This window comes from Leptonychotes weddellii, chromosome 1, assembly GCF_054177405.1.
Source record: "Leptonychotes weddellii isolate Sample4059 chromosome 1, ASM5417740v2, whole genome shotgun sequence".
Classification (NCBI taxonomy): domain Eukaryota; kingdom Metazoa; phylum Chordata; class Mammalia; order Carnivora; family Phocidae; genus Leptonychotes; species Leptonychotes weddellii.
In genome coordinates, this window is record NC_138369.1 from 149,332,039 (window position 1) to 149,349,429 (window position 17,391).

The 17,391-nt window shown below is 35.2% G+C and overlaps 1 protein-coding gene across 6 annotated transcripts in view; it reads left to right on the forward strand.

Moving 5' to 3' along the window:
• The window catches only part of SENP7 (SUMO specific peptidase 7), a 139,666-nt gene that overhangs the window by 63,488 nt on the left and 58,787 nt on the right, over positions 1-17,391 (forward strand). For 4 of the 6 annotated variants that reach the window (XM_006729569.3, XM_031024045.2, XM_081797705.1 and 1 more), the window contains one exon: positions 11,126-11,323. The exons of the other annotated variants lie outside the window; for them this stretch is intronic. In XM_006729569.3, the coding sequence (XP_006729632.1) occupies positions 11,126-11,323 (198 nt within the window). The remainder of the gene's footprint in view (positions 1-11,125; positions 11,324-17,391) is intronic. 6 annotated transcript variants of the gene reach the window in all.

The following is a 17,391-nucleotide window of genomic DNA, read 5'->3' on the forward strand; positions in this document are numbered from 1 at the left end:
GGACATTGCTGCTATAAACATTGGGGTGCACGTACCCCTTCGGATCCCTACATTTGTATCTTTGGGGTAAATACCCAGTAGTGCAATTGCTGGATCGTATGGTAGCTCTATTTTCAACTTTTTGAGGAACCTCCATACTGTTTTCCAGAGTGGCTGCACCAGCTTGCATTCCCACCAACAGTGTAGGAGGGTTCCCCTTATTCCGCATCCCCGCCAACATCTGTCATTTCCTGACTTGTTAATTTTAGCCATTCTGACTGGTGTGAGGTGGTATCTCACTGTGGTTTTGATTTGGATTTCCCTGATGCCAAGCGATGTTGAGCACTTTTTCATGTGTCTGTTGGCCATTTGGACTGGTGTTTTAATTTCAAAGAATCAGCTTAAGTACCTTTCTTATTCAAAAGATGCTTGCTAAGGCACTTGGCCAATTGCCAGGTAACAAATTCACGTACTGGAAAGGTGGCATCCAAGGCATACTGTAGTGATGATGATCTTTTAGAGCCCTTGAACTTATTCTAATGAATTTTTCAATCCAAGTTTTAGCAAAGTATACATGTATAAATTAATAAAAATGTTACTTATTTAGTTCATTTAATTTGGGTTTTGATGAGGAAAACGAAATAGGTAGACTCATTTTCTAAAGCAATATAAATTTGCATATTCTTAATGACTTATTTTTTCTTTTATAATTTTATTTATTTATTTGAGAGAGAGAGAGACAGAGGCAGAGCATGAGCAGGGGAGAGGAGGCAGAGGCAGAGGGCTCAGAGGGAGAAGCAGACCCCCCCCCCCACCTGCCGAGCAGGGAGTCCGATTCAGGGCTTGATCCCAGGACCCTGAGAATCACGACTCCAGCTGAAGGCAGACGTTTAACTGACTGAGCCATCCAGGCACCCCTCTTAATGACTTTTGATCACCTTTATTGATGTATATTTTCTATCTAATAAAGTACACACATCTTATGTGTATATTTTGATGAAATTTCAAAAAAAAAGATTTATTTATTTATTTAGAGAGAATGCATGTGGTGGGGGGGGGCGGTGTTGGAGGGGCAGGGGAAGAGGAAGAGAGAATCCCAAGCAGACTGCGCTGAGCATGGAGCCCCACTTGGGGCTCTATCTCACAACCCTAAGATCATGACCTGAGCAGAAACCAAGAGTCATGCTTAACCGACTGCACCACCTGAGCGCCCCGGTTTTGATGAATTTTAACACATTTTTATACCCATGTTAGCACTACCACCACAATCCGTGAACATACCTACTTCCCCAGAGACTTTCCATGTGCCCTTTTCCACTTACTCCCCAAGCCCACCCACCTCCAATCCTAGTTACTGATCTGCTGTCACTATAGATTAGGTTTGTCTTTCTAGAGTTGGGAATATATGAAAACAAAGTATGTATATTCGTTTGTATCAGTTTTTTTTTTTTAATATTTTATTTTTAAGTAATCTCTACACCCAACATGGGGCTTGCATTTACAATCCTTAGATCAAAAGTGGCATGCTCTACTGACTGAGCCAGCCAGGCACCCCAATGTCTGTTTTTTTTCACTGAGCATGTTTTGGAGATTTGTCTATATTACCCTCTTAGGTTCTTTGGCTGGGCTTTTGAATTAAGCTGGTAAGACAGATCAACAGGAAAAGAACATACCAATATTATTTGAGTTTTTAAAAGTGCACATGGAAGCTCTTAGGAAATATGAAGACCTAAAGACATGGTTAGGACTGACATCCTATATATCTTTTTAACAAAGAACAATAAATTTGTGAAGTGACAAGACAAAAGAAAAGGGATTGTGTTTCTAGGCGCACAAATTGTGGGAAAGCGACGAGAAGTATATGGGGGAAACTAATGGAAGATAAGGGTTATTTTAGTAGGTTTGTTTGTACAGATCCATTTTGGTGTCTACTCTCAGTCTGCAGTGATAAGAATGTCTTCCTGGTATAGAAAAGGCACCTTTCTCATGGGAAATTTTAGGACCTGCCTTCAGGTAGAAAGGGGAGGTCAAAGAGCCTTTCCTGCACTTGCTATTTCTCAGGTGGCTTCAGTTCAAAATTATATGCCAATGTGGCATATTTTAGGGGTGACATGTTTTTAGCCCTTTCAGATCCATTCAGCTCTTGGTGGACATTTGGATTGTTTCCAGTTTTTTCCTACTATGAATAAAGCTGCTGTGAATATTCACTTACAAATGCCTGTGTGGGTATGTTTTCATTTCTTTGGGGTAAATACCTAGGAGCTGGATTGCTGAGTCATTGAAAGTGCATTTTTAATTTTGTAAGAAACTGCCAACTGTTTTCCGAAAGTGATCGTCCATTTTATATTCCCACCAGTGGGAATTATAGGAAAATTCAGCCTCTCCCTTGTTATAGGTGTGCAGTGGTATCTTATTGTGGTTTTAATCACTTTTGCTTGGTGAATAACAATATTGAGCATATTTTCTTATACTTATTGGCCTTTTGTATCTTCTCCAACTGTCTATAGAAATTTTTTGCTCTCTTCCCCAGTTTTCTAAGATCAGAAAGATAAGATAAATAATATTGAGCATCTTTTCATATGCATGTTGGCCATTAATATGTCTTTTTCTTTTCTCTTCTTTTTATTTTTTTTATTAACATATAATGTATTATTTGTTTCAGGGGTACAGCTCTGTAATTCATCAGTCTTACACAATTCACAGCGCTCACCATAGCACATACCTTCCTCATACGTCTTTTTCTTGTGAAGTGTTCAAATATTTTGTCCATGTAGAGAAAAACCTTTTTCCTCTACCCTTCTCAGTTCTCTGGCTGAGGCCCTGCAAGTTAGACTGACAAAATACAGATTTATTAGACAAAAACAGAGTTTACTAACACATGCAATGTGCATCTATGAGGTAGATATTCTGTGATGAGTAACGCAAAGGGGTAGATACAACTTGGGCTTATGTAGTGTCTAACAGTGAATAACAGATTTCTAGAGAAGTGACAAGACAAAGGAAAAAGTTTTGAGACTTCCAATGATGGCAAACTATGGGAAAGTAAATATATGGAGGAAACTAATGGAAAATAAAGTTTAGGCTTGTTATGTAGATTCCATCTCTGAGCTCCTAAGAATTTCTAGTGATGAATAGCATTTAGGCAAGTGGTACGTGGACAAAGATTTTTTTTTTTGGCATTTGCTGTTTCTCAGTTGTCTTCAGTTCAAAACAGTCCTTGTGCCAAAGTGACACATTTTGGGGTGGCATATTCTGATATCCTACACCCATTGGTTTTGAAGGACAAGAAATGCTCTCAAATTATGAAAAAAGAAATTAAAACACTGCTTTTATTCTGGCTAGTTTCCAGAACCAAAAAATAGGACTCCAAGTTTTGAGAAATGATTGTTTTTTCTGATTTCTCATTTTTTTTTAGCCAAGTTATATAGTTAATTCATATTTATATATTCATTGAGTAAACTGCTTTTGTTAAAAATCATAATTAAAAATTTTGAAATTTTTTAAAAAAGATTTTATTTATTTATTAGAGAGAGAGAGCAGGAGTGGACGGGAGGGGCAGAGAGAGAGAGAGAGGCTCAGGGACTTGATCCCAGGACCCTGAGATCATGACCTGAGCTGGTGTCAGATGCTTAAGTGACTGAGGCACCCAGGTGCCCCCCTAAAATTTGTACTTTTTAAGAAAACCTAGAATATGTGTTTTGTTCATAGGCAAAAATAATTGATTTTTTCTGCTGTAGTTATGCTGAATTTTCCTATAATTAGAGGTTTTCAAATGTATAAAATAGTACTCTAGAAAAAATATGGTGTTTTTTTTTATTTCTAGGAGTAATATTTTTTAGACTCTGAGTGCATAGATCAGTAATTATTTCCCTTGTAAATGAAATTAGATTGGATCCTTGAACAACGTGGGGTTTAGTGGTGCCAACCCCTTTGCTCAGTAGAAAACCTGCATTTAACTTCCAACTCCAAAAACTGAACTACTATTAGCCAATTGTTGACCAAAAACATAAACAGTTAACATATATTTTGTATGATCTATGTATTATATACTGTATTCTTAAAGTAAGCTTGAGAAAAGACAATGTTGTTAAATCATAAGGAAAGGAAAAATACAATTAGAGTACTGTACTGTGTATTCATCCAGAAAAGTCTTTATATAAGTAGACCTGCACAATTCAAACCCATGTTGTTCAAAGGTCAACTGTAAATTAATAGTAGTATAATGGTTGAGAGCTTAGAGAGGGATATTTCCTAAAGTAGATAATTAGATATTTTAAAAAGCCTAGGCAAGTACTTTAGCAGGAATGGTATATAGAATGTTGGGTTGGGTAGAGTTCTCTGTTTAGCTGTTCTCTATTCTTTCTTTATACTGCAAAATGTAATGCACCTACCAAAAAGATAAATAAAAGGAAAACAATAAATTATTTATTATAATTTAAAATTTTATATAAGGCAAATATACTTTGGTAACTACCACTACAGAATAGAAAACTACCACAGAAGTTTTCTTGTGTCTTTGCAGTTATAACTCCTTTTCTCTCCTTTAAAATCAACCTGTTGGGATGCCTGGGTGGCTCAATCAGTTAAACATCTGCCTTCAGCTCAGGTCATGATCCCAGGGTCTTGGGATCGAGTCCCACATCAGGCTCCTTACTCAGCGGGGAGCCTGCTTCTCCCTCTGCCTGCCGCTTCCCCTGCTTGTGCTCTCTCTCTCTCTCTCTGTGACAAATAAGTAAATAAAATCTTAAAAAAATAAAATCAACCTGTCTCCTGAATTTCTTACCTTTTTTTTTTGTATAGTATTTCTACTTAAGTGTGGTTTCCAAAATATAAAGTTTAGGTTTTATTTTGTATGATTTGAATGTTGTCCTTCACCCTTAATTTCTATTCCAGTATCCATAGAAGTCTTATGGTATTTAAATGTAGAAATTAAACATTTTTTATCTTAATATTTTGGGGAAAAAAGAAAATATTAAGGTAAAAATGTTTAATTTTTTAAAAAGTGTTCTGACTTGTGCTTTAGGGTGTTACTAGTCAGCCAAATTACAATTATACAATAAAGCCAAATATATAAACATGAAATAAATATTTTCCCCAGAGAATCTCAATTGTCTTTTTCATTTAGAGTCACATTATTAGAACAATCAGTAAAATGAGCAATGGTTTATTATTTTCCAACATAAATTCTTTTTTTAAAAAAAGATTTATTTATTTATTTGAGAGAGAGATTTATTTATCTATTTTAGAGTGAGTGGAGGGAGGGGCAGAGGGATTGGGAAGAGAAAATCTCAAGCAGACTCCCACTGAGCAAGGAGTTCAGAATCACAGGGGCTCGATTTCTCAACCCATGAGATCCTGACCTGAGCCGAAACCAAGAGTCGGTCACTCAACCGACTGAACCACCCTGGTACCTCTCCAACATAAATTCTTAATTGGTCTGGGTGAATAGAAAAATGGCTTTTTCCAACATTGGATATTTTCATATTTAAAATTGTTAAAATTACCATTGAGATAATTTTCCAAATAATTCAGCAAATTACTAATTTTCACTAGTTTTCCTGTTAGACCAGAAGTGTGCCATATATATCCTTAAGATTTTATAAATATTTTTATTTTATCATTTAGAATTTTAAGCTGTACCCTTGTAAAAGCTTTTATTTATTTACTTTTTTTTTTTTAGAGAGCGAGAGCATGCACAAGCGGGGAGGGAGGGGCAGAAGGAGAGGGAGAGAGAATCTTAAGCAGGCTTTACTCCCAGTGCAGAGCCAGATGCGGGGCTCAGTCTCACCACCCTGAGATCATGACCTGAGCCAGAATCAAGAGTAGGCCGCTTAATGGACTGAGCCACCCAGACGCCCCTCTTGCAAAATCTTTTATTTTTATTTTATTTTTTTAAATTAACATGTAATGTATGATTGGTTTCAGAGGTGCGGGTCTGTGATTCATTAGTCTTATATAATAAGATCCAGTGCTCATTATATCACATGCCCTCCTTAATGTCCATTACCTAGTTACTCCATCCCTCCACCCTGTTGCAAAATCTTTTAAATGAATAGTCTAATTTCCTAAATGTAAAAAATACATATTCACTAGTGAAGCGATAGTTTTTCGCTAGGTAAACCTGAACTATTGACCATTCTTTAAGAAAGTTAATTAGTTGACATTTCTTTTCATATGAATAGTGCTTGCTTTGTATAGAAAATAGAAATAAAGGGGTGCCTGGGTGGCACAACCTGTTATGCTTCCTACTCTTGGTTTTCACTTAGGTCCTGATCTCAGGATGGTGAGATCAAGCTCCACATTGGGCTCTGGGCTCAGCAGGAGTCTGCTTGAGATTCTTTCTTCCTTTCCCTCTGTCCTTCCCGCTCTCTTTCTCTCAAATAAATATTTTTTATTTGACAGAGAGAGACACAGCAAGAGAGGAAACACAAGCAAGGGGAGTGGGAGAGGGAGAAGCAGGCTTCCCTCTGAGCAGGGAGCCTGATGCACGGGACTCGATCCCAGGACACTGGGATCATGACCTGAGCCGAAGGCAGATGCTTCACGGACTGAGCCACCCTGGCGCCCCTAAGTAAATAAATCTTAAAAAAAAAAAAAACAAATGAAGACAAGTAGAAAAAAGAAAATAACACAGAGATAGCTAGCTACCTTAAAATTTAAAGTAGAAGATTTTAAGAGACTAATAAGTAACATTTGCTAAAGTGGCTTTACCTTGGTTTAATTAACCATTCTGCTGTTTCTTAGCATTGAAGGTTGCTTTTCATTTGCTGCTTTTATAAATTATACCATGATGAATATCTCTGTGCATAAATTTTTCCCCTGTATTTCATACTTTTCTTGACATAGGATTCCAGACATGGGATTATTTTGTCAAGAGTATAATAAACACTCCTATGCATCCCTCATCTAGATTCCCCAGTTGTTAACTTTTTTTTTTTTTTTAAAGATTTTTAATTTTTTTATTAGACAGGGAGAGAGTACAAGCAGGGGGAGCGGCAGGCAGAGGGAGAGGGAGAAGAAGGCTCCCTGCTCGGCAGGGAGCCCTATGTGGGGCTCGATCCCAGGACCCCGGGATCATGACCCAAGCCAAAGGCAGACACTTAACCGTCTGAGCCACCCAGGCGCCCCCCAGTTGTTAACTTTAATCCACACTTGCCTTCTTTTAGTTTCTTCATACATGCATGAAAGTGCATATCACATATACACATGTAGAGATAAAAATATAATATACATTTTTCCTAGAAACATTTGAAAGTAGAATTTCAACCTGCATTTCCTAAGAACAAGGACATTTTCTTAACCAACTGAGCCACCCAGGCGCCCTTTTTTTTTTTTTTAAGATTTTATTTATTTATTTGAACAAGGACATTTTCTTAAACATTACCACAGTATATTATGAAGAAATTTAATAATAATTTTATTTTGTTATCTAATATAGAGTCTAGAATTAATCAGAATTTCCTAAATGTCCCCAAAATATTTTTTATTACTTTTAAAAAAAAAATCATTACTATTTTTTTTAGAGAGGGAGAGAAGAGAGAGAGGTGGGAGGAAGGGTAGAGGGAGAGGGAAAGAGAATCTTAAGCAGGCTCCATTCTCAATGTGGATCCCATTGCAGGGCTCAGTCTCACAGCCCTGAGATCATGACCTGAGCTGAAATCAAGAGTCGGATGCTTAACCGACGGAGCCACCCAGGCACCCCTATTTTATTACTTTTTAAAATATAGGATCAAATTGAAGTGTATGCATCATATATTTTGGTTATTAAGTCTCATTAGGCTCTTAATCTTAGAATAACCCTGTCTGTCTTGTTTATTAGAAATCATGACATTGACTTTTTTGAAGAGTTTAGGCCAGTTGTCTTGTCTAATGTCCTATATTCTAGACTTTTATGATTTATCTGGGTTCGTCCTCATGGATTAGATAGATTCACCTTAAATTTTTGGCAAAAATACTTCATAGCTGATGTCATTTGCTTATTGCATCATATCAGAGGATACATAAGGTTTGCTTGTCCCCCTGTTGATGATTCTACATTTGATCATTGGTTAAGGTGGTAGCTGTCAGATTTCTTATAAAGTTGCCTTTCTCTTTTGTAGTTAATAATCACCTGTGAACCTAATTATCTTTTTTTTGCATTGGGCTGACACAAAGGTGGCTGAGCAGTGGTGGAAAAAAAATCACAAAACAGAGTATATTTGTGGCATTATAAATTCATGGTTATTAATCTTACTGGATGCCTAAACTGCAAGATAGTCCCACAGTGTTTCTCTAATCTGCTTGTGTTCTCCCTCTCCACAGTGATGATTTGAAATCTTTCTCTTCTCAAGCCTTTGTTCCTTTACCTTTCCTATCACTTTGAAAAGGTGATCTTTGTTCCTTTTACTTCCTGGAGGAAGGAATGGGGATGCTCTTCTTCCATCATAAATTAGCATAGTGAAGTTAAAAGTGCTGGCAGTAGAGTTGAGAGTGTATGGTTTTGGATCCTACTTTTACTACTCACCCATTTTACTTTGGGCTTAGTTATTAATCGTTCTATCTTGGTCTTAATTGCAGAAGAATTACCATTGTACCTCATAGAGTAGTTGTGAGGTTTAAATGAAGTAAATCATTGGAAAATGGTTAGCATAGTAACTGGTATATAGTGTATGTTAAAAAATATTAGCTCTTACCATTTCTTAAGAAATTTACTGTGTTAATTATTCTGTCTTTTTATCTTCAGCCTCTCCTATTCTGTTGACCTCTTCCTTAGGCACTTAAACTTACAGAGATGTCTTCTGTCTTAACTAACTAATGAACCAATTACTAAGAAAACTTTTCCTGCATCTCACGTTTGTCTTGAGCTCTTGTTCTGTATCCCCCTTTCAGTCATATGTCAGCTGCCTACATTTGCTATATCCCTTTCCTCCTTTTCCATTTACTCATCCCACTGTATTCTGTTTCTGCTCCCACCATTCCACTAAACTGCCCCTGATAAAGTCATTGTTACCTCTCTAAATTCATTTTTATAATGCTTAACCTTAGTGCTTCCATTTCATTCTTCATAAGACATCAAAGTGATCTTTTAATAATGCAGCTGTGAGCTCATCATTCTTTTGTTAAAACTAGTGAATTTCTATTATTCTTGACATAAAATCTCAAATCATTAATACAGTTCATCGGTCCTGCCTAACTGTCCATCCTTATCTTGTACAAATTTCCTCTTCAGTCTAAGCAGTTGAGCCAGGTAAGTCCTTTGATTTTCTTCAACAAGCTTTACTCATATCAGATCATTTGTATTTTGTCTCCCTTTTTGGACTGCTCTTTATTTTCCACCTGTTTCTTTTGGATAGTGTCTAGCTTCAGCTCAAAGGTCATATTTTAGGTAAAATCTTCCTTGACCTAGTTTAGAAGAAGTGCATTCTCTGTACTTTAACTTCATATCACTCATCACAATTGTAATTAAGTAATTAATTGGGTGGTTCTTCTCTGGAATGTAAGCTCCATGAAGGCAGGCACTGCAACCATCTTGTTTGTTACTGAATCTCTAGATTCTGCTAGTACAGTTGTTTTGCTAGAAGGTATTTGGTAAGTATTTGTTGAATGAAGAATGAATTATTTATTCATAGACATGTCACTTATCTCTTTATTATTTAATGATAATTCTAAAATCTATAGATTAAAAAACAATTTTTTTAACTCAAAATATATGGAGTTTCAGTGCATTCTATGGAGGTTTCCTGAAGACTTATACTGCCTCCTTCCAGATGGTCTGAAGATAGCCCAAAGTGGCAGCTGCAAACACGTGATGTCTTTGAGACTTAGTTTATCTTTTATTTATTTTTTAAGTAAGCTCTAGGCCCAACGGGGGGCTTGAACTCATGACCCCAAAATCGGGAGTTGCATGCTTTACCAACTGAGCCAGCCAGGCACCCCAGGATCTGTTTTATCTTTAAAATATATGAGCACTTTGCTTTCTGTTTCTTAATACTCTTTCTTTTTTTTTTTTTTTTTTTACGATTTTTAAGTAATCTTTACACCCAATGGGACTCAAACTCATAACCCTGAGATCAAGAGTCACATATTCCACCAGCTGAGCCAGCCAGGCACTCCTGTTTTTTAATATTCTTATATTTGTTAAAGAAACAATGCTAAAATGGGCCCAGGCAATAGAATAGACACTCTTCTGATTAAACATGTCCAATTCAGACATTTCTCATTTGACATTGTTTTGAGTCCATTTGGTAGCCTGTGCACGCTACTGCAAGAACTATTATTCTCTGGTTCCAGAACTGAACACAGCTCTTCAAGTATTATCAGCAAAAGATATATTGAATGAATAATGACCAAAATGTAGTGAGGCAAAAAGCTGGAGATGCTTGCATTTATCAGTTTTAGTTTTGAAAAGGGTATAGGTACAGTAAAAGTAAATGTTTTAAATTGACCTATTTGTAGAAATAAGGTAAAATTAAGTCTATATCTTAAGACTATGAAGACATAAGACTGTATAGACTTAATTGAGACTGTAGATGATATAATGTTTCACCTTTAGTTTTAAAGATTTTATTTTTAGAGAGAGAGCGTGAGCACGTGTGAGCAGGATGAGGGACAGAAGGAGAGCTAGAGAATCTCAAGCAGACTTTCACTGAGTGCGGATCCCCATGCGGGGCTTGATTTCATGACCCTGAGATCATGACCTGAGGCAAAATCAAGAGTCAGACGCTTAACCGACTGAGCCACCTAGGCGCCCCTCACCTTTACTTTTAATAATGCTTTCCTAATCAACAAATACTAAAAACACAATTACAGTGCATAAAGTGGTTGCCTCCCGTGGTGAGTTATGCAGATGTGTATTGTTGTTTCACTAAAAGTATAAATAGGCACAGATGGGTTATCATGAATCCCAACAGCTATACATGTGTGTGGCCACGGTTGTAGTATACCAGACAGAATTCTGAAGAAAATTCCAGTTTAAGTAAAACAGACTTTACTTTTTAATATATATTTGAGAATGGTTAAGCAAATATTTTACTTATTACTCTAGTTAATTGATTGAAGAACTGAAATCGAGAATTTCTGGAGGTTTTCTTTTGGTATAGTTTGTGATTACTTCATGTATTATACAATGTTTAGTACTTTATGTTTTAATTATTTATGTGTGTAACAGGCAACTCAAAGTTGTGTTGACGAATGTCCTATGGACGGATTTAGGACGAAAATTCAGAAAGACCCTACCTAGAAACGATGCTAATTTATGTGATGCCAACAAGGTGCAATCAGACTCATTGCCTTCGACATCTGTTGACAGCCTAGAGACATGTCAAAAATTAGAACCTCTTCACCAAAGCCTTAATTTATCTAAAAGGTATGTTGTTCAGTATTGATTTTGTTCAACCTACCACAATGAAATAGTAGAAGTCCAATAATCTTAAAATTGTTAAGATTGTTGGAAATGATTTTTAAGAAAATCTGCATATACAGGTATGCCCCACTCTAATCTTAAAGCTGACAATCTCAATTTACAAAGTTAATGATAGTTTTGCACTTCATTAAGTTGACATAAAATTATTTTTAAAGCCAAGTATCTTAGTACATTTAACTTACTTTATAATGTGATTCACATATACATATTTTTAGAGATTCATTTATGATATAAAATGAAGATACATATATAGATAGATAGGTAAGGACCCAGTTTAAATAACATATGAAAGGTATGCTAGAATGGAGAAAATAAAGAAAAGTATATATACTTATCTATTTATGTCTTGACAGAGTTTACAGAATTAGTAGTTCATTTTTATTTTCTGCATCTTTAGCATACCTATTAAATATTATTTAAGTCCTTGCCACTTTTGACTTTGTGAGCTTTCTTGTATTTTACATGCATTTTTAAAAAAAGGAGCTGATATTGAAATATTACCCCAGATTTTTAATAATAAATATACAGTTTAATTTAGAAAATAAGACCAGTTTTATTTTATATTTTTTAAAGGAATTGTGTATGGAGTTTGGAATTAGCTCTGGGAATTTGTGATCTGTAACATAATATTTTTAATGTGTCATTTACAGTTTTAACCCTTAAATGAATATGTTTTGAGGAAAGTGCTTTCAATTAGAATAACTTGTCATTAGCTAGGTAGTGCTTTGGTTATATGGTGTGTAATCTAAATGGTAGTATATAAGTGCTTTAAGCCAAGTCCAGATAAAAACTGCTAACTTTCCACACAGTTATTTAAAAAATAGAAGTAGATAGCTGTATATTAATTTTAAAGGAGGACACTTCTTTAAAAAAAGGCCAAAACAAAAAGCTAAGAAAATGAATTTCCTTATTAGATCATACCTGATATAAATTTAACTGTCTAAGGCACCCTAAATCTTAAGAGTCAGTCAGGTAGGGGCTGGATTATATGTTCATGAAACTGAAATGTAGTATGAAGTTAAAAGTCCCAATAAGATTCTAATTTGGTTTTTACTGTGTGTGTGTGTGTTTGTGTGTGTGTGTGTGTGTATGTGTTTGTGTGTGTGTTTGTGTGTTTTCCTTTCACTTCCTGGGCTGAACTACCAGCTAGTCCAGACCTTTTCTCCCAGCTCCAGGGGTCCTAAATTGAACTTGTTCCAAAGTGAATGCATTGTCTTTGTTCTTAGACTTACTCCTATTTCTGTATCCCCTCTCTGTCTGAGTATATGACTCCTCTTTCTCTCATATCCTTTATATTCAGTCATTTTTCATGTGTAGTTATTTTTGCCTCCTAAATCTGTCTTGAAATGATCTCTTCTCCATTTTTATTGCCACTGCCCCAGTCAAGCCATGATAACTTTGCACCTTTATTACTATGATAGTATTGGGCTTCCTGTGTTTGGTGTTTTTTTTTTTTTTTCTTGAATATTTCTCTATATTGTTGCTAAGTTATTCATTCTGAAAGGCAGATGTTACTTTTTGCTCTCTAGTTTAACATCTATCTTTCTGTGGCTCCATATAACCTCCAGGATAAAGCTCAAACTCCTTAGCTTAGCATACAAGGCCCTTAATGATCTCACCTTTGTCTATCTCTAGCTTTGTGTCTGTCTCTTCCACATTCATAACTGAGCTTTAGCCTCTAGGGAACTAGTGGTAGCTCAGTGAATGTCCTGTTTTATACCTTTGAGCTCATGCTGTTTGTTCTCTTATTTTGGAAACAATTCTCCTTTTCCCTTTTACCGACATCTTTTAGTCTTCAACATTGAATTCATATGCCATCTTTTTGGGATAGTTTCCTTGATTCCACATCCTAATTTGTGTTTAATCCTGTTTTTTCTCTTGTTAAGCAGCCTGGTCATATATCATAGCACTTATCACACTATTTAGTTTCTCTGCCTCCCTGATAGTAAGCTTCACAAGGGCAGCAACTACATTTTATTATTTTTACTCTGATACTAATACCTGGGCACATTGCTGGGTGCATAACTGAATACCCAATCAATTTTTGCTGAATTCAAGGAAGAGGTTGCTTCTCAGCAGAATTACATCTCCTGTCTCTTTGACTGAAATGTATTTTCATCCTTTAGAACCAGTTATTTGTTCTGTAATTTTGGTGACAACCAGAAAAAGAAATATTACAAGCTTCAAATAAGAACATTGGAGAACAGTTTAAAGGTATAGGTTTGGGTAATGTTTTCTGTATAGGACTTGCTATGTGGAATAGGAGACTTATTCTTTCTTCAGTCTTTGCTTAACGTTAACATGATGCTTTTTGTCTTATTTTCATTTTTACTTAGGTAGGACCTCATTTCAGAGAGATGAAAGGGAGGAAAATTTATTTTTGGCTTTTAATTTCATCTTAAATTAAACTATTAAGTAGACCAAAATTACTCATTCAGTCACCAAAATGACATTTTTTTTTTTTTTAGAAATTTTATTTGCATTTTAGGATCTAAACCATTTTATTTTATTTTATTTTTTATAAAGATTTTATTTATTTATTTGACAGAGAGAGAGATAGTGAGAGCAGGAACACAAGAAGGGGGAGTGGGAGAGCGAGAAGCAGGCTTCCTGCCGAGCAGGGAGCCCGATGTGGGACTCGATCCCAGGACCCTGGGATCATGACCTGAGCCGAAGGCAGACGCTTAACGACTGAGCCACCCAGGCGCCTGGATCTAAACCATTTTAGATGGTCCTTTTATGTCAGGACAATTTAGCCTTTTAATTTCTTGGTAACATTGAGAAGAAAAACAGAAAACATAATCCAAATCCATCTTCTTAAATAATGAAGAAAAGGGTCAAGAGTTTTAGAAATATCAAAGTACCAGTATGTGGAATGTACAAATTTCTGTTTAAATAAGTAAACAGTATTTTAGTGTATATTTTATATCCATATGTGATTCACATCTATTTTCCTGAGAGATAACTTTCAGACATTTATAAACCTTGGTCATTAGGCAAGAAAGAACCTACTGGGACACATATACAAGGCTTTTGAGAAGATAAACTGTCTTTCTCCTCTTTTCATCAGTTGGCACCAGGAAATTATTAGAGAAATATGGAGACAGTGTACCCATCTTTCATTAAGAAGAATTAGGTCCCAGTTCTTGGAATATCCCTAATTATATTTATTCATTTTTCTCTTAAATTTACACGTTTGAAGTTTTAAAAAATTACATAATTTAGTTATTGTGATGGTAAGACTTTTTGGATACTATAGTATTTCTGGCACCTTAAGATTTCTTTAAGCCAGTGTAGTGTAATTTTAGTTGAGTGACAATTTATTCACTTAAAATTTAGCTTAGTAAAAGAAAAGAGCAAATTTAGAAAATCTATGAATCACTTTTAAGAATTATTGAGCAATTAAAATTGTTTTCTCTACATAGCTTAAACTGATTTAGAAAGTACGTTTTGAATTATATCATTGAGATAAGAATGGATTTATGAGAACCCTGTAAAATGTCACATAATACAGTTTTAGAAAGGCATTCATCTAAATGAAAACAAAATGAAAACTAAATTAGTACTGTAATTTTTTGCTTGCTGTAGCTTTATTACCAGATACAATTATGTTGTCTTTCAACAAGCGCTGCATCTCTTTAACAATTTGCTTTTAACATGAAGTTTATATTAATAGCTCCTACCAATTTTTCTCATTTATTAAATTATTTGAATCTTACATTTACCTTGCTACTTATGCTGGTAAGGACTCCACAATTTATAATTGAAAAAATTAAGAATCAGAGAAAATAACCATGCAGAGAAATAATCAATAAATGGCATTAATTCTCAGGCCAGTATACTTTCTGCTTCATCTCACTGCATTGCAAAATTTGTTTCTGCTTTGGTTTAGCATATTATATTTTGAAATGTGATTTCATAATATTAGTAAATAAACTTAAATAAATGCCATTTTATTTTACTTACTGTTATTACTTATATACTCAGGAAAAAAAATTGGATAGTCTGTGAAATGACAGTTTTTTGGTCCTTTCTTCCATATTGAGTTAGTGTGAAAGATGAAATATACACCTTTAGGGGCGCCTGGGTGGCTCAGTTGGTTAAGCGACTGCCTTCGGCTCAGGTCATGATCCTGGAGTCCTGGGATCGAGTCCTGCATCGGGCTCCCTGCTCGGCAGGAGTCTGCTTCTCCCTCTGACCCTCCTCCCTCTCATGCTCTGTGTCTCTCATTCTCTCTGTCTCAAATAAATAAATAAAATCTTTAAAAAAAAAAAAAAAAGAAATATACACCTTTATATATTTCTTGTGAAAATTCAGAATCTTTTGAAATTCTGACTAGCCATGAAATTTCCATGGCAATGCTAACTTAAATAGTTGTATACCAAAAGATGGCTTAGGTATTATGAACTTAGTCATCAGTATAAAGATTTGTATTCTCTAAGGCTCTCACACAGAACTCTGTTTCTTCAAGGTACCCAAATTACATGAGTTGCAAATAGTTGATGAAAGATGTTTGGGATATGGCCGTGGTGTACTATAGGCATTGCTAACTATTTAGTTATGTACTTTTTTTTTTTTAAAGATTTTATTTATTTATTTGACAGAGAGAGACACAGCGAGAGAGGGAACACAAGCAGGGGGAGTGGGAGAGGGAGAAGCAGGCTTCCCACTGAGCAGGGAGCCCGATGAGGGGCTCGATCCCAGGACCCTGGGATCATGACCTGAGCCGAAGGCAGAGGCCTAACGACTGAGCCACCCAGGCGCCTCGAGTTATGTACTTTTCTAATAAGATGTTTTCATCAAGATTGCAGAGTATGATAAATTAGGACAATTAAGGACCATTTGAAAGGATAATTTATAACTTTGAGGAAGACTTCAATAATAGGAAAATAAAAGCGAGTTTCCTTTTACTATGTATTTACTATGTGCCAGGACTTGTACTAACTGCTTTACATCTAATATCTCATTTCATTTTAACTTTGTAAGGTAGATTTTCTCCTAATTTTAGAGATGAGAAGATCAATGCTAAGAGGAAAAATTATGGTAAATAACTTGACTAAGTTATATTATTAGGTGCTGAAATCAGAACCTGATCCTATTTTTGTCTGACTCTAGAGTCATTGTTCTTGATTCCTGTACCACAGGGCTTTTCACTCTTCTGAAATTTAGCTTTTTTCATAAGTAAAGCAGGAATTGGACTTTATGACATATTTTCTATGATATCTAAATTATTGACCTTTAAATATTCTACTTATTCTTTAATTTTTTTCTTGTGGCATTTTGTTCACATTCTAAGAATGCTATCTCATTGAAAGGTATACTGCTGCTGAGATAGTGCTTTGACCTTCTGATAGCTTAAAAGGCCCTCCAGGGTTCTTGTGCTTTAGAGATGCAGTTCTACTGCAGTTTGGTATATAATCTTTTCACATGGCTTTTGGGTCAATTTTGATATTTTTCTCTTTTAGGACAGATTTTCAGCTGTTTGTTTAACTTAAAAGGTTTTATTTATCCTCCAAGATTCTTTTTTCATATCTTCTTTGCTTTTTGCTTTCTTTAAATCTAGTGGCAAAATAAACTATACAAGAATATGGTGATCATTTATTACTGAGAAGAGAACTCTGATCTTTAAAATTTACCATTTGCTTGCTGATATTTGTAGTTTTTGTTGTTGTTGATTATTGTCTTCAACACTTTGTACAGAAGTAATCTTTTATGGAATCCATCTCTTCTGTTTGTAGAGACAGCTTTTTTTAGGGACTCAACATTTTAAAACATACTTAAACATATTATAGTCAGGCATTTAAACAGATACTAAATGAGAGCTGACATTTCTTTGATGTGTTTCCTTATGTGTCCTAAATTTTCTCTTTACTGAAATGCTACAGTTTTTAGATTATTTTTATTATAAACCACATTTTAGAATTCAGTAATGATAGGGGACCATAAAAAGAGTATATTATCAATTCTTAAAATGAGTTATCAATTTTTCAGATTCTCTCATATCTTAAAAG